Raw genomic sequence first — 26,463 nt, 5'->3', positions numbered from 1 at the left:
TGGGAGAAAGATATGGCTCAGGGGAGAAAGGCAGGGCTCTCTGACAGTATTTGCACCTTACCCGTGTAGGACCATCCACCATTTCTAGTGCCATGATCCCAAGGGCCCAGATGTCCACTTTGGCATCATATCTCTCTCTTCTCAACATTTCTGATACCATATAGAAAGGCGTTGAAAAAAATGACCTCCATGTCTTTCGCTGGGGCTGAAGCCAAGCACATAAGCCAAAATCAACTGCAGAAAAAAGAAATAGCGTTAAAACCGGCTTGAATTATGAAAGCAAGCACAAGGATTCCCCACTCTCAGTCTGAGAGCACAGTGTTGAATCTAGCTGGAAGAGTGGCTGTGCTCTGTTTCCTCTGGAAGGGACATACCCAAACCAAAGGCACTCTTGACAGCCAGAAGGCGTGTCCCGAGATTTCCATAGAAATCCATGCCACTCTGGGGTAGTTCCTGAATATGTCAAACCGTGCGATGGATAGGGATGACCTGCTGGGAGAAAACGGGAGCCGTGAGGGGGGAGCGCTCGCGCGTGTCAGGCGGAGTCATCCCCCGCGCGTCCGGCAGCGTAAGAAACAACTAGCGGCTTCATAGCGCCTGTGGCTCTTGAGTTTTACTACCGTCGCCTTTTCCCGGCATCACCGAGGCCTCAGCTGAGATGGGGTGAACCCCAGGCTGAAGCAAAAACCGCTGCGGGCTGAAGCAGCGCGGCACAAGGGCTGAGATGAGAATGGCTCTGGGCTGAGACAAAACCGGCTGCAGCTGAGGCGGGGGGGGGGGGGGGGCAGTTATGAGGCAGAAAGGGCTGTGGGCTGAGGCAAAACCGGCTGCGGGCTGAGGGAAAAACTGGTGCGGGCTGAGGGGAAAACCCCTGAGGGCTGAGGCAAGAACAGTTGCCGATGAGGCGGGGCGGCCCCCAGGCTGAGGCAGCAGCGGCGACGGTTCTCAGCCTGGGCGATGGGGTGGGCGGGGGAAGAGGCCAGGCACTGAGCACAGTGGCGAGGAGTCTCCCTACAGCTCCCCGGCCCCACGCCGTCCCGCTCCCAACTTGAAGGAAGCCCCAGTTCACCCCCCCACCCCATCTTTCCGTTTTTCCTTTAATTTTTTCCTTCCCCAATTCCAAGCCATACCAAAACCCCCATCAATGGGACTTTCCAGCTATGAATAGCAAGAAAAGTTAATTTAATAATGAAGTGGCTGCAAAGATCAGAGTAGATACTTGCCACCGCCCGGTAGGAAGGAAACAGGGACGCGACACTGCACAGAAGGCTTCGACAACATAGAAGGAAACGGTGCAACGGCCACTTTATTAGGAGGAACGAGGACTTATGTAGGGTTCAAGTGAGGGAGGTCCGATCACCGGGGCGGAGCACGGGACGGACATCTCAGGGTGCCACAGGATTGGGGAGTAGGGAGAAGGAGGGAGGGACTTGGGAGGAGTCAGGTATCTGGGGCCAATGGGAGCTCACTCCGCACTGCGGCATTTTCTGGCCAATCAGTGTGGGATGAGCGGGAAAGCAGGGGGAGAGTAAGGGAGAAAACTTTTGGTGGGAATAACTGGGGACAAGTTCAGACATGTCTGGGGTAGTACAAATCAAGGGGATTGATACAGAGATATATGTGTGGGTATGTTATAAGTAAATGAAACTCAGCCTAAAATATAGCAGCAAAATTTATTAAAGATTTATATAAAGTGCAAATAAGCAAATCAGCACGCTGGGCTGCTGGGGAGACCCCTGCTCCACACACGGCCAGCAAAGCAGTGGGCAAAAGCAGTATTCTTTGTACTATTGTCAATTCCCTTCCCATAGTCACTTGTTATCCTTCTATTGCATCTGAGTTCGCAGACCTGGTTCTGGTTGGTTCTTTTGCAGGCTCGCTTTTAGTTGCCAGGTACTTTCCTTTCCATAGTTTTAGGTAATTTTTCATCCTTGAGGCCTACTGTGTGAGTCTCTTCCAGATGTCCATCTAGGATACTTTTTATCGTCTTCGTTCTTGACCCTTTGATCCTTGTCCATTCTTTCGTTACTTTAAGCATACACTTTTAGACAATATACAAAAGACTTATTCAGTAAGGCATAACAACTTTTTTTGTCAGCTTAGAAACTGCAGCTGCAGGACTATCAGCTTATAGTACTGACAGATTAATTGCCCATTCTGTAACTTACAGTCCACCGGCCTTAACAGAACCTTGATTACAAATATATATATATGAATATAACATGCAATACTATTAGAAGAGTAAATTACTACAACTATTACAACTATTACTACTACTGATTTGATGAGTAAATTATGTGACAACTACTAATCTATTACAAGGGGCAGGGCAGGGCAGGCCGCTGCCCCTCGGCCCCTGAGTGTGAGGGGGGTGTGGAGGGAATGGATTGGCCGGGCTTTGACAATCTGGCCCCTAGAAAGACTAAGTGACCTCTTCCAACAAGGGAAGACTGAAGCAAGCGGTGCCAGAAAGAACTGGAGTTTCTGGAGAATAAAACCTGGAAGTATCCCCCGGAAAATCCCCCCCGGGTGGTCACTGGTCTGACTTCCACAGACCGGTCGCCTTGACCAGGAGTGTCCCAGCAGTCCTGCCGGAAGCGCGTTTGCCCACAATGTAATTTCCATTTGATACTGGGAAAGCCCTTCTGAGTGAGCCTCAGTCCCTGGAATGAGTGGACCAGGCTTCCAGGGCACTAATTCCAGGCGTTGTGTTTAAGGGAAGAGCAGGGGAGCCTTTCTCTGGTCCAGAGGAGCTGCAGTGTTTCCCTCTCTGGAAGAATAAGAAATAAAAAAATAAAAACCAAACAAGAAATAAAAGAAAATGAAAAATGAAGAGAATAAAAAATAAACAAAATAAAAAAGGAAATATAAAATACAGAAGAAAATAAAAAAATTAAAAGCAAGAAAACTAAAAAGGAAATAAAATAAAAAGTGAAATAAAAGAGAAAAAAAAAAACCTTCTTGGGCACCCCGTTTACTTCCACCCCCCACCCTCCGAACCGTAAATTGGGGGTCACCCCTAAAATGTGAGAAGGGGACCCCGAAACGTGGGTGGGGGAACCCCAAGGACACGAAAAAGTGGAGGGGGAGCCGCGAAACGTCAGGGAAGGGCCCCAGAATGGGTGGGACCCCAGAAAAGCAGGTGAGGCGTCCGCAGTAAGAAAGCGAAGCCAGAAGGTCACGTGGTGAGGGTCCCCCAAGCAGGCGGCGGCGGCGCATGCGCAGTCATTGTGAGACGTCCGCGATCACGTGGTAATTAAGGGCGGTCAAGAGAGGGAATGACGCATGCGCAGTGACTCTCATGGCACTGCAGCGCCCCCTGCTGAACTTAAGGGCGGCACTGCAGCGAAGGGCCCTGCACGCGCGCGGTGCCTGCCGCGGCTGTTCTTGGGAGTCTCGCGGGTCCCGCCCGCAGCGAGGGGAAGAGCAGCGGAGAACGGGGAGGGGGCGGCGGCCCTTCGGAGGCCTGCTCAAGGGGGCGGGGCCCGCCAGGAGGCGGCTGAATCAGCGGCACCGAGCAGGGAAGGAGCGGCCGCACTGGGGCCTGGCCGGTTCCCGGGGCACGACGGGACTTGTGGTCTCCCGTCTCTCTCGGGGTTGGGGGGCGGGACTAAAATGAAGATTTTGAGGTGAAACCGTAGAAATTAGTGAGGGACATTCAAAGGGTAAAGTTGGGGACCGGGAGTGGGAGCGACCGGAATATTTTCAACGCCTCAGCAAAGATGGCGCCCCCCGGACCTGAGGTCCTGCGAGGCCGCACAGAAAGATGGCGGCCCTCGGACCAGAAGTCCTCCAATGCCGTACAGAAAGATGGTCCGCCAAGCCAGAAGTGAAGATGGCGCTACCAGGACCGGAAATGAGCCAGGACAACACTAAATATGGTGGCGCGAGGCCCCCTGCCTCAGAGAGGCGTCTTTCCTGTTGCCTGAGCTCCATCCCAACCCGGACCCCCACCCCGCGCTCGCAGCGCCGTCTCGCTGCGGTGCTTCCCGCTGTGAGGACAGGGCAGGGCTCTCGGCGGCGCCGGGCGCCGGCGGCAGGCACCGGAGGGCAGCCCCGCTTGGGGACGCGGCGCGCGGCTGACAAGCGAGGACCCCAGGCAGGAAGCGGATCGGCGCTCAGGCGGCTTCGCCGCCCCGCCCGGCCACCCCGCTCCGCTCTGCTCCGTTCCCGCTCCCGCCCCGGGAGTCTGTGTTTAATGAAACAGCTTTAGTGTTTTGTTACTGGCTTCTTAGGGCTTAAATGCAGAGTTTGAAATGATGCCTTGTGGTTGAGTGAGTGTCTTCCTGCTGAATTCAGCAGGCATTCGGTGAATTTGGGCTTCTGCAGGTGAATTCAGTCTGGTGTTGTGGTTTTGTTTGTTTCTGTTCTTGGGACAGTGAACCGAATGTTCTTTTTCCCTCTCCGTCAGTGCTCTGAGGAGACCAAATGTCCAGAATGGTGCCGGTGACTTTGCTTGTGCACCTGCCGGGTAGAGGAGCAGGTTTGGCTCTGTGCAGCCCTGCTCCGGAGGCCGGCAGGGTGCTCTCTGGGTGCCCTGCAGCGCTGCCCTGGGAGCAGAGCAGCCCATGCTGGGCTGTTCCTCAGGGCAGCTCTTGTGCTCTCTCTCGTCCTTTGCAGCGGAGGAGGCGGACCAGCTGAAGAGCCTGTTGCAGCCGAAGCGGCGCGAGCTGGCGCTGGACGTGCCGAAAGCAGAGGAACTGCCTGGGCTGCCAGAGATGCTGAGAAAGGGCTGACGAATTAGTGGTTACCACGACAACCTGTCACCTGTAGCTGAGCTCCACCCACCGCATGTCCAAGGAGCTGCAGGTAATGGAAAGCCAGCTTGTGACCCCCAACTCTTAAGGGCTTTAAAGACAATTGGGTCCTTTTCTGAGCTCGTCGGGAAGAAACACCACTGCTCCCATTCCTGCCGGGCCCGTGTGGCTGCCTGCATGCTGAGGATGGAGGGGTGATTGTACCGAGTTCGAGGGAAAGGGAGGAAGGAGCACACTGTGCATATCCCTTTCCTTTCTGCAGATTTGGAGACTAACCAATATTTTCACTGGAGAGAAGACATAACTTCACTTTTTCAACGGCTTTTCTCTTTGTAACTGGTTCCTGTCCCCTCTCCTGAAAGTTCATTTGTTTTTCTTTTCCTTGCTTTCCCCTCCTGCCCCACTGCTTGGTGAATTTTTTCAGGTGAGGAACAAAGTGAAGCAGGAGCAGAATGCCAGGCTGCAGCACCGAGGGAGAATTGGAAGGAGCGCAGCTTGGAGGTGGCAGTGCTGGAGAAGCGTGTTAGTGAGCTGCCAGAGCACCTGGAGAAGAGAAAGGCAGCTCTGTCCCAGGGAGAGAATGTACCAGTAAGTGTGAGAGATGTCCTAACAACAACATAAATTTTGTTACCTGGACAGTCTGAAGTAAAAACTTGCTTGTGGGGGAGGGGGAGTCTGTTCAGATGCTAGACCTGTTGTCTTGATCCATACGTAGTGGAAGTCTTGTGTTATTAAAGTCCTTTTCTTGGTACATTAGTGTTAACCTACTTATTCTTTACAGGCAAGAACTCTTCTAATGTTGTCACGGATTTTTTTTTTAAGGTTTTTGTTGATTTTTTTTTTTTTATTTGCTGTTTCTACCTCAAGTTTATAATTTTTATTATAATATATAATAAACCCTAATTATATAGTTATAATGCTTAAAGCTTTCTCAAAAAAGCCTCTAATATTGAGGTATCATTTGCTACTTGTTTTGTCCTTTGTGACTTCTGTTTCAAGCTCTGGACAGATACTGCGGCATAAAATTCTTTACATTTTCATCTTTTTTTTTTTCCCCAAAGGTTTCTTCAGATGGGAATTCACCACAGCCAGTGGTTTCTGCTCCAAGGGGAGTGGCAGCAGTAGGTCCTTCTATCCAGTCCTCTACTATGCCACATATTGCTTCCAGAGCTGAACTTTAGGTGAAAGCAGCATTCTCAGGTGGGACATGAGCCTTGCCGGGCAGCTGAGGGTCTGCTAAAATCACAAACTCCGCCCAGCGTGGGAGCTTGTAACCGTTCACAAGCTAAAGCTCCTGCAGGTAAGAGCTTATGATTAATAGTTCTTATCCAGACATGTTTTGGTTCATCTAACTGCTCTGTTTTGGTGGTTTGGGGTTTTGTTTGTTTGTTTGTTTTTGAAGCAAAGAGTTACTTGCGATGTTAAGTCTCGCTACTTGCAATTATTTTTTTTTTGTGCCTGTGAATACATTTATAAGCAGTGAGGTTATACAGTTCAATGTTATAAATTAGGTAATTCTCTTAGTGAGCAACAGGAGTTGTTATACAGTGTGGACTGCAGAAGGATTTGTGTGTAAACTAATTATTTTTTTTATTTTAAAGCTCTCCTAAAAACTATACACCAGTGTGCGTTTGAGTTTCTAGAGTCAGTTTTGGGTCATACCTGGTAACAATCTGGTGCCTGGATTTAACAACTAGCAAAGCCAAGTTTTGTGATCATGCATTTTGGAAATGACACGTGTAAAGGATTTACCATTAGCGTAGCTAACATGGCTACAGGCTCTGAAGTTAGAACTTCAGAAAAGAAGGCTCCCTGCCAAGGTCAAGGAGGAGTCTTAGAAAGCTAAACAAGTTTTTTCATCTCTTGTGGACACCTGCGATGCTCCAATTAACACCGGACAACAAAGTATGTTTCTCTTATGTATCCAGTGCTGTGTGAAGAAGAATCACACGTCCAGGTGTAGCAGCAGTATATAATAAATGTTCTTCTTCTAATAAACGGACATTTTGCCAACCATATTGGCCTGTGAGCCGTCTGTTCCGAGCCCCTCCACCAGTAGCTTTGTTCTTTGGGGTTGGTTTGTTTGGTTTTGGTTTGTGACTGTGAACCCCTGAAGAGGAAACTCTTCCCCGCCCAGATCTGAGACATTTTGCAGCCCTGAAAAAAGTAGAATTGTACCAGGCCATCCCTGTGCCAGCTCTCCAGGTGACCTCCCAGCTCCTGCCCTCCAAGATCACCTCCAAGACTCAGCAGGGAGAGTTCATCTTTTGTAAGGAGTGGATGTAGGGAACCGAGTTTATATGACCCTGGGAGAAACATAGAAGGGGAACTTGGCAAGATAAATGCGGATGTGGTGAGACGTATCCTTGTGTGTGGGAAATTAATTGAGAGTAATTTTCTCCTAGACAGTGAATGCTTAACTAAAAAGTAGATATAGAGAAAAGTTACTAAAAAGAATTTACTGCTGATGTAACAGGGTATATAAACCATGAAAGAACTGTAATAAATGATTCAATTATACCACACTCCTTGGAGTCCGTGCCCTAGTATGCCACAAGGGGGTTGAGGTGAACAGCCTGAAAGCCCATCAGGGGCAGCTGAGCTATTCTGTGTCTTTGACCATGATGAGTGGGAGCTCAAGGTTCCCCACGCTGCAATGGTTTTAGGTGGCTTCTTGACCCCTGGAATGTTGAATCTTGCTCTCCTGTTGGAGCCTGACCTCCCTTTCTTGCAGTGACTTGTCAGCTTACCTCCTGATGTAAAGCTCACCTTTCTGCCTAAAACTCATCTGGAAATCAACTCTGCTCTTCCATGGAATAATGGAATAATAAGTTTTGAATCCGTGTCTGTGTGGAGGCTTTTGGCTGGTCACCCACAGCCCTCAGCGCTGTGAATAAAGTAACGCCTTGCTTTTTAACACTAGCAATGCAGGGTTTGAGGGTTCTGTTATCCCGAGGATTTCAGAGGTATTTGACAACAGTAGCTGACTCCAGGAAGAGTGAGATTCCTACCCAGCAGCCCTCATGGCACAGCCCTCGCTGTACCAAGCTGGGCTTCTCCCCTTTTACCTTGGAGAAGCTTGGAGGACATTCAGAACAGCTGTGATTGCCTGACATGGACAGCATTTGTTGTCAATCCCTCAGGGACACGTCCGTGTTCCACATGTGGCAGGGAGCCCTTGGAGCAGCTGTCAGAGTGGGGGTGCCCCCGTGGGTGCTTCCTGCCCGTTCTCCCCCCTTTGGCCACTTCTCCCATAGCCACTCAAGTCAGACTTTCTCCCAAGAAAGTTCTCTGCCCAGCACTGAGCTCCTGGTGCACCTGCAAAAACCAAATTCCCTTAGGCTTGTGGGAAACCTACAGGGTCAGAAGCCTCAGTGGACATGGAGCTCTTAAATCCTTCTCCTATCCAACTTCTGTGTGCGTGTAAGATTTTCTGGGGCCCTGACTAGCCTTTCTGTCTGCTACAGTGGAATATCAGGGCGACGGAGCAGCGGGTGTGTGTGAGGGGGTCTCTCTCTTTGCTGCCTGCTGAGGGGAAGGTGCTGAGAGACTGTGCATGCTCCGAGAGCGAGGGGAACCGTTCGGTGAGAGGCAGACTCGAAGCCTTCATCCCCTGCGACCACCCGAGAGAAGTGGGCAGGCGCCAGAAGGCATGTCCCGAGATTTCCATAGAAATCCATACCACTCTGGGGTAGTTCCTGAATATGTCAAACCGTGCGATGGATAGGGATGACCTGCTGGGAGAAAACGGGAGCCGTGAGGGGGGAGCGCTCGCGCGTGTCAGGCGGAGTCATCCCCCGCGCGTCCGGCAGCGTAATAAACAACTAGCGGCTTCATAGCGCCTGTGGCTCTTGAGTTTTACTACCGTCGCCTTTTCCCGGCATCACCGAGGCCTCAGCTGAGATGGGGTGACCCCCAGGCTGAAGCAAAAACCGCTGCGGGCTGAAGCAGCGCGGCACAAGGGCTGAGATGAGAATGGCTCTGGGCTGAGACAAAACCGGCTGCAGCTGAGGCGGGGGGGGGCAGTTATGAGGCAGAAAGGGCTGTGGGCTGAGGCAAAACCGGCTGCGGGCTGAGGGAAAAATTGGTCCGGGCTGAGGCAAAACCGACTGTGATCTGAAGGAAAAATGGCTGAGGGTTGAGGGAAAAACTGGCTGCGGATTGAGGGGAAAATTGGTGCGGGCTGAGGGGAAAACCCCTGAGGGCTGAGGCAAGAACAGTTGCCGATGAGGCGGGGCGGCCCCCAGGCTGAGGCAGCAGCGGCGACGGTTCTCAGCCTGGGCGATGGGGTGGGGGGGGAAGAGGCCAGGCACTGAGCACAGTGGCGAGGAGTCTCCCTACAGCTCCCCGGCCCCACGCCGTCCCGCTCCCAACTTGAAGGAAGCCCCAGTTCCCTCCCACACACACAGCTTTCCGTTTTTCCTTTAATTTTTTCCTGTTCCCACACAAACGCTACATTCTATATACAGACTATATATACAGACTATATATACAGACTATATATACACACTATATATACACACTATATATACACACTATATATACACACTATATGTAAACACTATTTACACAGTCTCGCTCTGTATATACACACACACACGTATGTACATTATCTATATATAAGGGAGCATTATGTAAGGGGCTACAGTGCAGGAGAGTTATGGGGTGTTGTGTAAGTGCCCTAGACAGTACAGAGTCCAGGTATGCCCATAGCACTGTAACACACTATCTATATACAACAGTAATAATTCTACAGTACCTTGTGTGTCTATATATTTTATAAATTTGCACACCTCCCATATAATGCTCCCACATTTAGTAATCTCCATGATGTCAGTTGTGCCATTTCATGGGGAGCCTCCAAGCCATGAGGATCCGCCGTTTTGTGGGGCCTCTCCCAGGGAAGGCTGTCACCCTCCGTGTCAGCCTCAGTTCCCAGGGCAGAACTGGGATGCCTAAAGGACACTCACCTGAGCACAAGCCTGTGGAACAGCCCAGCTCCCTCCCCCTCTGTCCAGAGTGGCACAGACACTCCCGACCTTTCCCAGGAGCTACGAGGCAACCAAGAGGTCAGGAGGCATCGCCAGAAACGACTCCATCACTCTGCTCTCTTTTGCCCTTCTCGACTCCTGCGCAGACCCAAGGTGGCAAATCCCATCAGTCCGTGCATTTCCATGCCTGGCCACGATTCCCCTCTGGAGCAGCCCACACCCAGTTTGTCTCCGAGTCTGGAAGATTAGTCTGGTCCCAGAAAGATGCAAGCACCCCGGGCTGGGCTTCTTCCAGCCTGGCTCTGCGCATGCTGAGGCTGCTCTGCACTCTGCCCGGGCTCTGCGTGGGCTCAGCCCCTCAGACTGCTGCTCTGAAAGCCTCGCATCAGATGTGCCCTTTCGGAGCACACGGGCTGACCTTCTGCTTTTTCAGCTGAGGAAGACTCTCATCCAGGCACAGAGATTGCAAGTGGTCATACAAACCCAATTGTCAAGAACTCAAACACTCTACGGTCCCAGTTGAATACCTGTACCCAGCGGGGGGATTTGTCTGCCCCACTCTCCATCTGGTTGTGGCTGGACTTGCAATTGCACTTTCTTCCTCATATAGAAGTACCACGACTGGGCAAACACAGGCCAGTGGGATGAATTCCAAAGGCAATGTGGTCTGGAGCCGATGAATGAAAGAAACCCTTTCCCAATTCCAAACCATACCAAAACCCCCATCAATGGGACTTCCCAGCTATGAATAACAACAAAAGTTTATTTACAAATGAAGTGGCTGAAAAGATCAGAGTAGATATTGCCTGTTTTCCTAGTCCTTGTCTACTCTGTGCCTCCTTTGCCAGTGGAGGCATTTCCATGTCAGGAAAGGAGACTTCTTCAGGTTGTGTTGCTGCAGCAGTGCCAGGATTTTTGAACTGTGCAGAGGGGCAGGTATCCCCAAGGGACAGTTTGTCCTGTCTCCTGTCTCCTGCAAGGGACCCTGACTTGACTTGGTAGTTCAAAACCCCTTTTCCAGGTGTCAGTGGCTGGGCTGAAGCACAATGTCATGGCAGGGCCCCTGCCCTCACAATCTTCAGTCCCAAAGAGCGAGTGCTGTCTGCTCAGGAACTTGTAGCTTCCTTCTCTACTTGCTCTTCTTTCCCCTCTTGTCCAGAAAGAGAGGTGCCGCAATCAGGTCAAGACTCTCAGTGCAGGTACAAAAACGAAACTAACTTTATTGATTACAGAGGAGTATATATATCTGAGTATACACAGGAGTATATATATCTGAGTATACACTTCAAACAGCATCTGATTGGTTGATTCTGAGTACACAGCTGGTCTTTCTTAGTTTTCTTTCAAGTCCCTCTATCGTACTTAAAACATCCTGGTCTGTGACATCCCTCAAGTTTTATGGCCTTGTTTACTTCGCTTCCTGCGCGGACAAGGTCACTTCGCCCTGGGTCAGTCACGACATCTTCTTGAAGAATGGCTTCCACATTACAGCGCCTGTTAATCCCGCAACATCTCCCCCTCTCTTATCAAAAACTGCATCAGCCATACTATGAATTCTACTAGCAAAGCACTGAATAATACAAGGAGCCATACAGAGTACAATTCCAATAATTAATACAATGATACATATCCATTTCAAAACATCCTTGACCCATGCAGATAAACCTAATGATAGTAACCAATCGTCCAAAGGATTTGTGCTCACAGTGATCCTTTTTGTATGTTCTTTCAACCACTTCAATTGCTCCTGGATGGACTCTGAGTGATCTGAGAGATTAAAACAGCAGAGTCCTTGGTGTTCCTCACAACCTTTTCCTTGTACCAATAGCAAGTAATCGATGGCAGCTCGATTTTGGAGCACAGCCTTGCGCATGCTGCTCATATCTTGTGCCAATTGGGAAAGTACATTAGTGGTGACATTAGCTTGTTTAGCAGTCCAACACGCAAGGTGTTGTAATTGGGTCAACGCTTCCTCTGCTGCGATTTGGGGAATTATGGCAGCAAACACTCGAGCTGTGGTTCCCCACAAGCTTACCTCATCAGAACAGTCTGAGGACAATTGTTCGAGACTTCTACGAGCTCTTTGTGTTTTGCCATGCAGTATGGTTTGCCATTGCTCTTTAGAAGGTGCTAGGAGAGCAAGTTTTCCAAGATAACAAGCTCCCCCATGGGCTTCTTTGGGGATGCCTTGCCATGCTCTATCACCACAGATAAGGTATATTTGATGTGGCAAGGAGGTAGCATAGGAATAATTAAGGTGGATGTGGCCTGAACCCCATCCATAAACGCGATCAGGAGAACAATATTGGGACGTGTTGTAATTTTTGTGAGGTGTTAACCAGGTACGTCTTTTCTTTTCTGTTAAATTGTACGATCCAAAAAAGACACATCCTGAACCATTTGATGGTCGACTATCCAGTAGGTTTAACTCCTGAGGATCCCAAGGCAAAGGTTCTTTAAAACTTTTCAACAGCATACCTAAGCAATAACTAGCATTTCGTGCAGTACAATTTATACTTACTACATTCTTAGCAAGCTCAAATGGACTTACAGGAACACCGATTAGGCAAGTCTTAAAAGGATTAGTTGCTGCAGTGAGATGCAAGCAAAAGGCAGAGGTGTTTGTCTGAGTTGCCCATTGAATCCACAGATTGTCTTGGGCTTGCGTCTCACCGATGGCAAATAACAGGAGAAGGAAAGAAAGGGTCAGGAAGGTAATGCCTTTTTGATCCACGGTCGAACCCATTTGGCTGGGATCCAGATGGTATCGTTACCTGTAGAGACACAAGCGTAGCCACGACCCCAGGTTATTAATTGCTGTGGACCTTGCCAAGCATTCTGTTTGGGATCCCATATTTCAACAGACACATCTGGATATTGGACAGTAGAGGATAAAAAGTGCAAAGACATTGGTGCTATATATTGCGTTTTGGGAGCTTTTGGCGATTCAACAAGATTTTTCCAATTGTGGACATATAATGCTTTTAGAACTACCTGTTGTGGTGACAGGGTCTGCTCCCCCTCTTTCATTAAAACACGGAATAAACGTTTAAGGTCTTGGTGCTTTCGCTCAACAATAGCTTGACCGGTGCTGTTGTACGGGATGCCGGTAGTATGTCGTACATTCCAGCGTGAGAGAAAATCATTGGAATAAGTGCTAGTATAATTTGGGCCATTGTCAGTTTTAATTTCTTCAGGAACACCTAAAACAGCAAAGGCTTGCAGCCAATGTAAACAAGTGGATTTGCTGGAAGTACTCGTTAGTGGCGTAGCCCAGGTCAGTTTACTGAACGTATCCACGGTAACGTGAACATACTTAAATCTGCCAAACGAGGGAACTAATGTAATGTCAGTTTGAAAAAGGGAACGTGATGAAAGGCCACGGGGATTCGTTCCCATCTGCTGTAAAGGAGGGAGACGGGCACAGTCAGGGCAGGCAGAAATAATGGATTGCGCCTCAGGTTTTGAAATATTAAACTCTGCACTGAGGCTGGGGGCGGATTGATGAAAAAACGCATGCGATTGTTGAGCGGAAAGGAAAGCAGAGGACTGAACTGCAGGAGCACTAACAGCGGTATCAATCATGGCATTACCTTCTGCAAGGATTCCAGGAAGCAGAGAATGACTTCTCAAATGAGTTACAAAAACAGGGTGGTGTCTAAGATTAACAACATTTAGTAATTCTAGTAACAGATCAGCAATGACAGGGTTAGCTACTTTTCCCAAAAGAGAGTCTTCGATACGGTTAACAATAGAATAAACATATAAAGAATCAGTTACTAAATTAAAAGGTACAGTAGAAAAGGTAACAAATGCTAATACAACAGCTTTTAGCTCAAGGACTTGCACAGAAACATTTGGAAGTGAGTCAGTAACAACTTTCCAGTTGCTGTCCTGTAAATAGGCATAACCATATTTGTGAGTACGTCCACTAGCGTCTGTAAAAACAGTAAGAGCATCTGGGAGGGGAGAGTCAGAGAGGATTTTCAAGGGTACAAATGGGAGATTGGCTGAAAATATAGGAGACGCAGGAAAGTGATTATCAATGTTTAATCCAACTATAGCTGTAGCAAAGGTGACAGAAGTATCTGCCCATTCCTCGACCAATTGCAGGTTAGAAATAGGCAAGATAAGGTAATCAAGATCTTTACCAAATAAACAACGAGTCCTATGTTTAGCTTTAAACAGCAAATCGCCTAATTGATCTACTCTTTTCTGGATAGATGTTGTTGGGGTGGATTTTGTAAACACCCATTCAAGAATATAGCATGTTTTGTGATCAGCCTCTAGTTGCCCAATAAGGGCAAAAAATTCTCTCGCAACATTGAGGACAAACAGATAAAGAGGTAAATGCGCATCATAGCGATGGGCACACACGTTCTCTAATTTCGTAGAGATATGTTGAAGAGCTTCTTGTGCAGCTGGAGTTAGGGTCCTGGGCTCTGCTATAGAGGTTGAATTTTTAAGGAGGTCGATTAGTGGCTCTAATTCTGTATTAGAAATTCCAGCCCAAGGGCGAACGCTTTGAATGTCCCCAATTAACTTTTGAACATCATTGACTGTTTGAATTGTAGGATGAAGTGATAATTTTAAAGGCCGAAAGCGATTTTTCGTGACTTCAAAACCCAAGTAATGCCAGGGATCTATCTGTTGAATTTTTTCAGGAGCAACAGATAGGCCCCAATTTTGTAATTCTGACAATAATTCATTTTGTTCCTTTTCTGGTAGGGGTTTAGGACTGGCCACAAGGATATCATCCATATAGTGATAGGTAATGTAATTGGGGTGGCTTTGACGCCAATTTTGTAAAGCTTGATTGACATACCATTGACAAATGGTAGGACTGTTTTTCATACCTTGCGGTAATACAACCCATTCGTATCTCGCCATGGGTGCAGAATTGTTGATTTGAGGAACACTAAAGGCAAAGCGTTTAGTATCATCAGGATGAAGGGGAATGCTAAAAAAGCAATCTTTAATGTCAATAATGAACAAGGAGTAATCTTTAGGAAGACCAGCTGGAGAAGGAAGGCCAGGTTGGAGTGCTCCTAAAGGAAGCATTTGGTTATTCACTTCTCTTAAATCATGTAAGAATCGCCATTTACCTGATTTCTTTTGAATAACAAAGACAGGTGTATTCCATGGACTCTGAGAAGGGACAATGTGTTTTTTCTCCAGTTGTTCTTGTACTAAAATATGTAATTGTGTCAATTTTGCTTGAGGAAGTGGCCACTGAGCAACCCAAATAGGGTCATCGTTTATCCAGCCTAACTTGATCAGTGGTTGCCCTTGGAGTTGCTCAGTGGCCCCTACTAAAAATGGTTAGAAGTGAGAACCATACGCCATTGACTCAAAGCATCACGACCCAATATCCGTAAAGTTGTCTGCAAAATGTATGGACGTACAGAAGCGACGTTGCCTTCATTATCTGAGATCTGAAAAAAATTTTGACTTTGAATGGTTTGGGCTATTCCGGAAACACCCAGAATAGATTCTTTTTTCGCATGTTTTAACCAAGTATCTGGCCATGCATCTGCTGGAATTATAGTAACATCAGAACCCGAATCCAGCATCATTTCAGCTCGTAAGTGAACCGCAGGGTCATCTGCAGAAGTGACAAGGACTGATCGGAGTGGTTTGTTATTTGAGAGTATTTCTGTGAAGGCAACTAAAGGTCCTGTACTTCCAAAACCACCTGTTCTTTCAGTGTTACTGATGCAATGCTGAGGCACCTGGGGATAAAATGGTATTAGTTGAGCAATTTTACTGCCTGTAGGGAGAAAAAAGGGTGGATGTAAAACTCTCAACATAATTTGAACAACACCATTATAATCAGCATCAATAACACCAGGTTGAACAAAAAGCCCTTGTTTGGTGGCAGAGGAACGTCCTAAAAGTAAAGCAGCAAGTCCATTTCCAATGGGTCCCTTAAAAGTGGTAGGAATTAAATGAACTGAATCATCTGTGATAGTTACAGATTGAGAAGTTACCAGGTCAAGCCCTGCACTGCCCCGGGTGGCTGCTTCGGCAGCGTACTCGGGTTGGGGGGTGTTTGGATAGGGTTCACCGCCGCGCCCCCCACGCGGCTCCTGAAGTTTCCCTGGTCTTGCTTTGTTGGTCCAAGTAAGGGTGTCCCATCCTTTCTGAATTTGGATCGGCAATCTGCAGCTCTGTGACCGGGTTTTTCACATCGATGACACATTCCTGTAAAAGAACTCATAGAAATAGCTTTAAATCCCCCCTTAAAGCGCTGGGGACACTGTTTACGAAAGTGCCCAAGCTGTCCGCAGCTAAAACATTTTTCCGGATTTTTATCTCCACGACCTTGCAGCTGTGCTTTTGTAAGCGCAGCAGCTAGAGCAGAGGCATGAATAGTTGCTTTCTCTTTCTCTAGCTCTAAAGGAGCTCGAGCACACTGTTCAATAATTTGAGTAAGAGAGGCCCCTGCTGGCAGAATAGTGATCATCCTTTTGCAAGCTGTGTTAGCATTCTGAACAGCTATTTCCCGCACCATAGTGTCTTTCATGTTATGTGGTATGTCCGGTGCTACTTCAACTCCTTCTTTCACTCTATCCACAAAGGAGAGGAAAGGTTCATCATCCTGTTGCCTAATATGTAGATAAGGCTGCTTTGGTTTACCCATCTGCGGTAATGTCATGAAGGCTTCGAGAGCAGCTGCTTTGCTTTGCGCAAGAACACGAGCGTCCAGGGCGGCTTGCATCTGCGGGTCTACAAATTGCCCTTTTCCCATTAATTGATCTAAAGTAGCAGTACGCAGGGGATCTCCGACTGGCAAATCTAAGTTCGCTACCTGAGCTACTTCCAATCTCTCTTGCCATTTTGTCAAAAACAGTAAAAAACTTGTGGGTCCCAAAATTAACTCAAAAATGCTACGTAAATCAGCAGGTACCAATTCCTGATAGCGAATGATCGTTTCAACTTGTTTTTTGACTAATCGGTTATCTATACCATAGTCAATTACTGCTTTTTGGACTCGTGTAATTAGATTCCAATCCAGAGGTGCCCATTGCCGTTGGTTCCCCTGTACAAGCACAGGGGCTGCGGTAAAGCTAAAATCACCTGTGAGTTCTGCATTTGTAATGATTCCCCTCCATCTCTTGTGATGATCAAAATTCGGATCACGGGGAGGTACTGAACCATCAGGTAAGGGAACCTTGGGGGTAGCACCCGAGTCCACAAGGGATCGCCCTGGTAGTGTTCGTTTTGGCGGCGGCGATTTGTTCCACCAATCTTGTAATTTTTGCGGCAAACTTTGATTCTGACTCGCTGAGGGAGCTGCATCATCATACACATCTGGAGGATAGTGTTTCTGATAAGCAACTATCTCTCCTTTTTCTACCGCACTTAACGGGGGTGCTCCCTTTGAAGTAAGAAAATCATCAGCGGTCTCTTCATCCCAGTGTCTTTGTTTAACCATATTAATGACCCAGCAACGTCGTTCAGGAGAAATGCCTTCCACAACAAATTCTTTATTTAATTGCTGTTCAATATTTTTTAGTCCCTCAACGATTGCTTTATGGGCTGCTTTATACTGACTCCTTATTGCAGGCTTAGTTGCAGCTTCCTTATCCAAAGCTTTCATTTCTTTTAACAATTTTGTCATGACATTTGTTTGGGCTTGCAAAAGCGTTGATAGAGTAGGATTAGTATCAACTTCCATAGGTTCAGACGGCAGTGGAACATGGGTTGGGTCAGCCGGGGGTGCGGAAGGCACGGGTTCGGGCGGGGGATTCCACGGGGGAATAAGATCGTCATATGGTCCCCGTTCAGCTGCTGCAGCAGTATAAGCTGGCACCCCGAGGTCGATGAGAGACTCTTCCGAGTCCTCCTCGGCATATTCAGGGTTAATATCTGAGCCGGCTGCGGGAGGGGGGGGCTCTTCCACCTCCGGTGCAGGCGGCACTGGGGCGGCAGCTGCTGTAAACACAGCAGCACGTACAGCAGCTTCTACACTCGCTTCAGCGCCTAACCGTTCAATAAGCAATCGGACCTGCCGATATGTCGGCGCAAGAGCCTTGGCTTCTTTATTATTTATTTGCACCGCTTCCCATAATTCTGCCCCAACTTTACGCCAGGTATCATCCTTAAAAACGTCCGTGGAATCATGCAAAAATCCGCGGCGTTTCGCCCAGAATAATAAGTCCACTACTTGAGTACGCGACAAAGTTTCATCTGCCTTTTTCCCCAAGTTCATTACTGCATCAACAGTAGCACGCTCTACTGCAGAAATAGACGACCCCATCCTGAGCAATTCAAATCAGCCTCGATGGGCTCCGACTCACCGGTCGACTGTGGCCACAAAACACGTCTCTCTCGGACGTCCGGTCGCAACCGCACCTCGGGAATTTGCAGGTATCAAGTTGCACAGAACAGTATCACGTCGCGGGGTCACCAAGATGCCGCAATCAGGTCAAGACTCTCAGTGCAGGTACAAAAACGAAACTAACTTTATTGATTACAGAGGAGTATATATATGTGAGTATACACTTCAAACAGCATCTGATTGGTTGATTCTGAGTACACAGCTGGTCTTTCTTAGTTTTCTTTCAAGTCCCTCTATCGTACTTAAAACATCCTGGTCTGTGACATCCCTCAAGTTTTATGGCCTTGTTTACTTCGCTTCCTGCGCGGACAAGGTCACTTCGCCCTGGGTCAGTCACGACATCTTCTTGAAGAATGGCTTCCACATTACAGCGCCTGTTAATCCCGCAACAGAGAGGGAGCCAGCAGAGGTTCCGGTGCCGCTGTTCTGGGTCTCCTGACTGCATCAATCAGAGGAGCCATCTCGACAAGACTCTTGGATTTTCCTAAAAACGGATGCTGCACCCAAAACCAAAGAAGAACAAAAGGAGCCATTACTTTCCAAATGCAGTTTCTCACAGGCTCCAGCAGGATTCCTCTGGTTACCAGCAATACACATCAGGAGGACGTAGGGAACTATCTAGACCTCCAACTTTCCTCTGAGGAAAGGCCAAGACAGATGGCACTGGAGAAGACAAGGTGCCAGGGAGAGCTTATTGTGCCTTTCAGTCCTTCAAGGGGACACATTTTTTCAAAGGGCCCGGTTGCAATGGGACAAAGGATCATGGTTTTCAAGTGGAAGAGGATAGATTCTGGTTACATCTCAGGAAGTCATTGTTTAGAATGAGGGTGCTGAAACACTGGCACAGGAAGTGGATACCCCATCCCTGGTCAGGTGGGACAGGGCTCTGAGCAACCCGGTCTAGTTGAAGATGGCCCTGCTCGTTGCAGGGGGGTTGGACTAGATGCCACTTAAAGGTCCCTTCCAAGCCAAATTATTCTAGAATGCTACTTAGTTGTTTAGCTGATGACAAAGCCCATCCCTGGACAGCTGTTTCACCTGCAGCCACTTTACCTTCAGCAGCTGCCTGGCCGTCCATCGACGCTTTGCATTCGGGTTCAGGCAGGACTGCAGGAAGGAACGGAACACAGGCGACAGGTTTCTGGGAGTCTCCAGCTCGGGTGGCATGTCCTTAGGCTTGGGACAAAGGAAACACAAGACAGCCATTAACCATCCCTCCCCGAGGGGAAAGCTCCAGCACAGGCCAGTCCTTGCTTTCTGAGACTTGACCTGGGGCTTCTCCAGGAGCCCTGATCAACATTTGAGCTTAAGGAAGCAGAGAATTTTCAGCATCCAGACCAGTCCTGCTAATTCCCTTCAACTCTTTTTGCTGCCTTCTGCAAGGCAAATGCAATCCAAAAGAAGTCTTCCAAGAAAAGTCAGGGACCTTTTTCAGATAGACTGGAAGACTGACATTTTCCATAATTGTTGCCTTCCTCAGGAATTAACTGTGCAGCATTTAACTTGGTTTCAGCTGTTAGTCATGGGGTTTTATCCCAGTATACCTTCCTGGACTATTGCACACTCCTTTGGTGTAAGAGCGGGTCATTTCATTTTAGGGAATTAGCATCTACAACTGCAAACTGGAAATACATTGGCTTACTACAAGGAGCTGTGCTAGAACCTACTTTTAGAAATGTACTGGCTAATACATACTTGTGGCAGTACTAGAAGCAGTGACCTGCCCTGAAAGGCTCAGGTAAGCAGTGGGCACTGGTCCAAGTTTGAAAAGACTTCTGGCCTGCAGATCCCCTTGAAATGCTTTTCACAGTAATTCTCCAACGGGAGAATCCTGCTGCTGAAAAATTCCTGCCATTGGGAGATCCAGCTCCAAGGGAGTTCAAAGAGCACAGGAGGAATTCAAGCATTGTTGGAGGCCAAAACTGCCCATTTCTGCACTGGCACATGTCACTTCTCCTGTGAGCAGATGTGCTCCAGGACACTTTTAGACGTGGGCCTTGGTGGGACTAGTTCAAGCTGATGTGAGTGGGAGAAAGATATGGCTCAGGGGAGAAAGGCAGGGCTCTCTGACAGTATTTGCACCTTACCCGTGTAGGACCATCCACCATTTCTAGTGCCGTGATCCCAAGGGCCCAGATGTCCACTTTGGCATCATATCGGTCTCTTCTCAACATTTCTGATACCATATAGAAAGGTGTTGAAAAAAATGACCTCCATGTCTTTCGCTGGGGCTGAAGCCAAGCACATAAGCCAAAATCAACTGCAGAAAAAAGAAATAGAGTTAAAACCGGCTTGAATTATGAAAGCAAGCACAAGAATTCCCCACTCTCAGTCTGAGAGCACAGTGTTGAATCTAGCTGGAAGAGTGGCTGTGCTCTGTTTCCTCTGGAAGGGACATACCCAAACCAAAGGCACTCTTGACAGCCTCATCCTCTCTAGAGCTCTCTGCACATTGCAACTCTGCTCTCAGCTTACAGCAGTGGGCTGGGCACTCCCACCAGCACCACTTTTGGGGAACTGGCAGGCACTCAAAGGCAACCCCAGACCCTGCCTCCCAGGAACGCTGTGCCTGACCAAGAACACCTACTCAGTTTGACAGATCCATCCATTCCGAGAAGAATACTGTCACTTTTGATGTCTCTGTGGATCACTCGATTTGAATGAAGGAAGTCCAGGGCTTTCAGGCACTGAGATTAAACAAAGAAACACAAGGGGAAAAATTAATTAGGTTGATTTTATCGCAGAAAAAAAGAAATGGCTCTAAAAGGTCAAATTTCAGGTGACACATCAATTGCAGACATACCTCAAGTGGCAAAGTTTGGAATAATAAATGAATTAAATTGAAATTAAACTAGAAAGGAAAGTACAACAACATTATAGGAGTATAATAACAGAGTACAAGAAATGTAGTGAGACTGGCAGGCCGTTCACTTGGATGCTCTTTTCTTCTCCACATCAGAACAGCAACGCAGAAACAAAGCTCTGAACAGGAAATCACTCCTGTTCTTACCACCTTTTGCAAAGAACCATCCTGTCCAAGCTGTCAGAAGCAAGGGCAGCATCCCTTACCTCCCGACTGATAGAGGCTATCATCTCTTCCTCAAGAGCTTGTATGGAAATGACATCGCCTAAGGTGCATCCCTCCACATATTCCGTCACCAGCCAGAGTTCTTCATTGAAAAGGTAGCTGAAAGAAGAAACCCACAGCATGGAGATGAATGGCCCCAGCTAAATGACCTTATGGGAAAGACTGCAGTTGTGTTTTCTTGCCAGGTCACTTGTAAATGAAGAGAGAATCTGAGCAGGCTAAATGAGAAAGGCTCATCTGTGAAAAAGGAGATGTCTTAGATGGCAAGCAAGGCAAAAATGCAGTTTAGTGACAGCAGAGAGAAATCTGGAACCAGGACATTGCCATCAGCTGCTTCATCATCTTAACTCATCCCTTCCAGCCTGAACTCCAGGAAGCAGGCAACACAGACTTCTCCATGGGAGGAGAGTGTGCACCACTGAGGGCAGATGTTGGTCAACCCCTTGGAAAGCATTGCATAAAGTGCATTCAGAAACAGGGAAAACCATTTAAAACCTGGCACATTGTGTGGTTGTGCAAACAAGAGCCTAGTCTTCCTGGCATCCACACCAACAGAAAGTAGAAGGAAAACCCCAAGGGCAATAATTTCTAGGTGGGTTTATCAGCACGTATCATTACGGCACAGAAAAGATGATCAGTTTGAAAAAAACCAGACCCCAAAAGAACAGGGAGGTAGTGAACTGAAGGGCTGTGGGTTTAGGAAGACATGGCAGATGCAGGTTTTGGAAGACACGCTTCAAACTACGTATACCAGAAAAGGCCAAGGCAGACACAAGGCACATGTGAACCTCGGTGTGATAATCCCTGAACCACTCACCTGTCTATATAGTGAATGATATTGGGGTGCCTCATTCTCTTCAGGACTGCAACCTCAGTTAAAACAAGCTCCCTTTTGTTCTTTCTGTCGCGGAGAAAAATCTTCTTGATGGCCACCTAAAAGGAGATTGAAAGCCACAGACTTGAGAAGTCTGTTGCACAGGACCACAATGCACATGGAGCAGGTGTTTTTGGAATGATGGAGCCAGGGTGGGCCAAACTGCCTGGGATTAGACACCAGAGCTTCTTAACTGACAGGACAAGAGGCGATTCCTCCGCTCGCCCTTGTGTGCCAGTTACAGGACACATGGCTATAGACATTTTGCCTTGTAAACTCTGGACAAATGGTCTGCAAACAATCAATCCGTAATGGAGGAAATCCCATCCTAAAAGGTCATGAGGGTTACAAAAAAAATACAATCCCTGCACTTTGTAACATCTTGAAGTTGGATTTTGCAACTCTAAAGAACGTTTTTAACCCAGTTCCTATTTGCAGTTCTTTTCTGGGTTTGAAAAGGAATAACCCATTCTAGGGTATTTTATGGATGTGGCCGGGGTTATGAGCAGCGCTCAGGGCCTTTAGATCCCTTGCAGACTCCTGTGTAAGTGCACTTCCCAAGTGCAGCACTGCAGCTGGGTAAGGAGCCACCAAGTAGCTGATGCATTAGCATAGTCAGTAAATAAGTCTGAGCAAAGGTGTCCTTCTCTGAAAGATACCCCTGCCCTCCTTGTGTTCTTTTGGGGACTTAATAAGGACAAGGTCTGTCCAAACCGTGTCTTGCAGGCTGACACTTGTCTGCCCTCAGAGGAACAGTCTCTGCAGCAAAGATCTCGTGGCCACCCAGAGCTGTGGCCACAGCTCCCAGCGGAGGGGAAAGCACTCGAGAGCTGCACAATCTGCCGGGGGTGCTGGCCCTTACCTGTCCTCCTGTGGCAATGTCAACTCCTCGGAAAACTCTTCCACAAGACCTAGAAACAGAGCAGCAGCCAAGAAAGGAGAAGGCGTTTAGGCCCTGGGTGAGAAAGCCAGCCCAGAGAGCAGAGCTCTGCTGCCCAGAGTGTTTATAAAACACTCGGCTTCAGCCAGCAGCCCAGCAGCCCAGCAGCCCAGCAGCCCAGCAGCCCTCTGCCATGCAGGGTGGCCAGGAGAAAACATAGGACATACTCCACGTCCTGCTCCTTGTTACAGGCAAGAGACTGCCAGCATTGAGTTGTCTTTGACAATGCCTTCTGACCACAGTTATTAAATACTGATCAGGACTGACAGACAGGAGGATGTAAGCCCAGTGTCTGCCCATGTTTGCAGCTTGCCTGACTGCATGCTTGATATGACACCAGCAAAATCCCTGGCCCATGGTTTTGTAGAAGTAGCTGAGATTGGACTTACCCTTGGCCAATTTGCTGCTGTAAAGTGTATTTCTTCATAGGGTTCTCCTCACTCACAATGCCCTCTGAAAGAAACAACATGAAAGACGCTCATGTGAAACAGAGATACCACCTTGCAGCAGATCCAAAAGGCAGCCCCACTGTGCAGGGCTGTGAGCCCTTTGTAGTCAGCTGGTAACAACAATCACAAGAGCAACAGAGGCAGCTCTGAAGCACAGGTGGCTCGACAAACACTCTGTTCCTTTAGTACAGCTAAAGTTGACATGCATACCATGGACTGCTCCACCAGAAGTGAAATACATGATACGTACTGAGATCGGCGAGGTAAATACTTGTTAGTGAGGATATCAGTTGTGGCTGGTCTGAGCTTTTTCTCCCTGTGCTGGTTTCTGCAGAGCTTTTCTTCCCAGTGCTTGTTTTCTGTGTGCATTTTTTCCCAGTGGCTCTTTTGCCAGTGCTTGTGCTTGGCATTTCAGTGTCGGGCAAGGAGACTTCTTTAGGTTGTGGTGCTGCAGCAACACCTGCCATTGCAGAGCTCTTGAGGATCTGTGGCAAGAATTAGTTTATGTCAGAAAGGTGGCTTGCAGAGATGTCCTGAGATCATAGTTCAAATGCAAACCCTTGGGAAGATGCTGTTGGCCACAAGTCAGGCTCTTAAACTGTCTTTTGCTGCCCACTTCACAAAGTGAATGGACGAGAAGAAAAGACTGGATTTACACAAGTTCATGGGCAGTTTCCTCTTCAATTTTCATGCATTTTGTCAACTGGGTCGTGCAGAGGGGCAACTACCCTCTAGGGCACAGTTATTGCTGTGTGTCCTGAAAGGGACAGTCTGACTCAACTTGGAAGTTCCAGACTGCTTTTCCAGGTGTCAGTGGCTGGGCTGAAGCACCATGTCATGACAGGGCTACAGCCCTCACAATCTTCAGCCACAAAAAGCAAGCGCTGTCTGCTCAGGAACTTGCAGCTCTGATTGACACCAAAGGCAGTGCTAATGTACTCTGGCACTTACTGATTTCACTCCTTCAGGCTTTGCTTTGACAACTTTCTTCTCTACTTGCTCTTCTTTCCCCTCTTGTCCAGAAAGAGAGGGAGCCAGCAGAGGTTCTGGTGCCGCTGTTCTGGGTCTCCTGACTGCATCAATCAGAGGAGTCATCTCGGCAAGACTCTTGGATTTTCCTAAAAACGGATGCTGCACCAAAAAACCAAAGAAGAACAAAAGGAGCCATTACTTTCCAAATGCAGTTTCTCACAGGCTCCAGCGGGATTCCTCTGGTTACCAGCAATACACATCAGGAGGACGTAGGGAACTATCTAGACCTCCAACTTTCCTCTGAGGAAAGGCCAAGACAGATGGCACTGGAGAAGAGAAGGTGCCAGGGAGAGCTTATTGTGGCCTTTCAGTCCTTCAAGGGGACACATTTTTTCAAAGGGCCCGGTTGCAGTGGGACAAAGGATCATAGTTTTCAAGTGCAAGAGGATAGATTCTGGTTACATCTAAGGCAGTCATTGTTTAGAATGAGGGTGCTGAAACACTGGCACAGGAAGTGGATACCCCATCCCTGGTCAGGTGGGACAGGGCTCTGAGCAACCCAGTCTAGTTGAAGATGTCCCTGCTCGTTGCAGGGGGGTTGGACTAGATGCCACTTAAAGGTCCCTTCCAAGCCAAACTATTCTAGGATGCTACTTAGTTGTCATTTGAAAAGCACCAAGACTGGAGATTAGTAGGAGAGGAGGCCTCCTGATGCCTCTGAATTTAGCTGATGACAAAGCCCATCCCTGGACAGCTGTTTCACCTGCAGCCACTTTACCTTCATCAGCTTCCTGGCCGTCCATCGACGCTTCACCTTCCGTTTCAGGCAGGACTGCAGGAAGGAACGGAACACAGGCGACAGGTTTCTGGGAGTCTCCAGCTCGGGTGGCTTGTGCTTAGGCTTGGGACAAAGGAAACACAAGACAGCCATTAACCATCCCTCCCCGAGGGGAAGAGCTCCAGCACAGGCCAGTCCTTGCTTTCTGAGAGTTGACCTGGGGCTTCTCCAGGAGCCCTGATCAACATTTGAGCTAAAGGAAGCAGAGAATTTTCAGCATCCAGACCAGTCCTGCTAATTGCCTTCAACTCTTTTTGCTGCCTTCTGCAAGGCAAATGCAATCCAAAAGAAGTCTTCCAAGAAAAGTCAGGGACCTTTTTCAGAAGGACTGGAAGACTGACATTTTCCATAATTGTTGCCTTCCTCAGGAATTAACTGTGCAGCATTTAACTTGGTTTCAGCTGTTAGTCATGGGGTTTTATCCCCGTATACCTTCCTGGCCTATTGCACACTCCTTTGGTGTAAGAGCGGGTCATTTCATTTTAGGGAATTAGCATCTACAACTGCAAACTGGAAATACATTGGCTTACTACAAGGAGCTGTGCTAGAACCTACTTTTAGAAATGTACTGGCTAATACAGACTTGTGGCAGTACTAGAAGCAGTGACCTGCCCTGAAAGGCTCAAGTAAGCAGTGGGCACTGGTCCAAGTTTGAAAAGACTTCTGGCCTGCAGATCCCCTTGAAATGCTTCTCACAGTAATTCTCCAACGGGAGAATCCTGCTGCTGAAAAATTCCTGCCATTGGGAGATCCAGCTCCAAGGGAGTTCAAAGAGCACAGGAGGAATTCAAGCATTGTTGGAGGCCAAAACGGCCCATTTCTGCACTGGCACATGTCACTTCTCCTGTGAGCAGATGTGCTCCAGGACACTTTTAGACGTGGGCCTTGGTGGGACTAGTTCAAGCTGATGTGAGTGGGAGAAAGATATGGCTCAGGGGAGAAAGGCAGGGCTCTCTGACAGTATTTGCACCTTACCTGTGTAGGACCATCCACCATTTCTAGTGCCATGATCCCAAGGGCCCAGATATCCACTTTGGCACCATATCTGTCTCCTCTCAACATTTCTGGTGCCATATAGAAAGGAGTCCCAATGAAAGATGTCCGTTTCTTCTCCCAGGGCATAAGCCAAGCACAGAAGCCAAAATCAACTGCAGAGAAAAACAAGTACTGATAAAACCAGCTTGAATTATGAAAGCAAGCACAAGAATTC

General features: G+C 48.0%; 1 protein-coding gene and 1 long non-coding RNA gene across 4 annotated transcripts in view; one reads left to right on the top strand and one right to left on the bottom strand.

Moving 5' to 3' along the window:
- The window catches only part of LOC135421583 (serine/threonine-protein kinase PAK 3-like), a 158,953-nt gene that overhangs the window by 21,787 nt on the left and 110,703 nt on the right, over positions 1 to 26,463 (bottom strand). Inside the window, exons 5-6 of the mRNA XM_064670199.1 lie at positions 23,694 to 23,928; positions 23,384 to 23,447 (exon numbers count right to left, since the gene is read on the bottom strand). Coding sequence (XP_064526269.1) covers positions 23,384 to 23,447; positions 23,694 to 23,928 — 299 coding nt within the window. The remainder of the gene's footprint in view (positions 1 to 23,383; positions 23,448 to 23,693; positions 23,929 to 26,463) is intronic.
- On the top strand, positions 4,079 to 6,773 carry LOC135421569 (uncharacterized). Of its 3 annotated transcripts, none has more exons than XR_010434081.1 (4): positions 4,079 to 4,274; positions 4,621 to 4,809; positions 5,182 to 5,345; positions 5,819 to 6,773. It is a non-coding gene; the product is annotated as an uncharacterized LOC135421569 (long non-coding RNA). The 3 variants fall into 3 exon arrangements; XR_010434080.1 differs by having other exon boundaries at positions 4,079 to 4,329; XR_010434079.1 differs by lacking the exon at positions 4,079 to 4,274 and having other exon boundaries at positions 4,405 to 4,809.

The sequence above is a fragment of the Pseudopipra pipra genome, chromosome 13, assembly GCF_036250125.1.
Source record: "Pseudopipra pipra isolate bDixPip1 chromosome 13, bDixPip1.hap1, whole genome shotgun sequence".
In the NCBI taxonomy this organism is placed as follows: Eukaryota; Metazoa; Chordata; class Aves; order Passeriformes; family Pipridae; genus Pseudopipra; species Pseudopipra pipra.
This window is presented reverse-complemented; position numbering and strand designations above follow the sequence as displayed.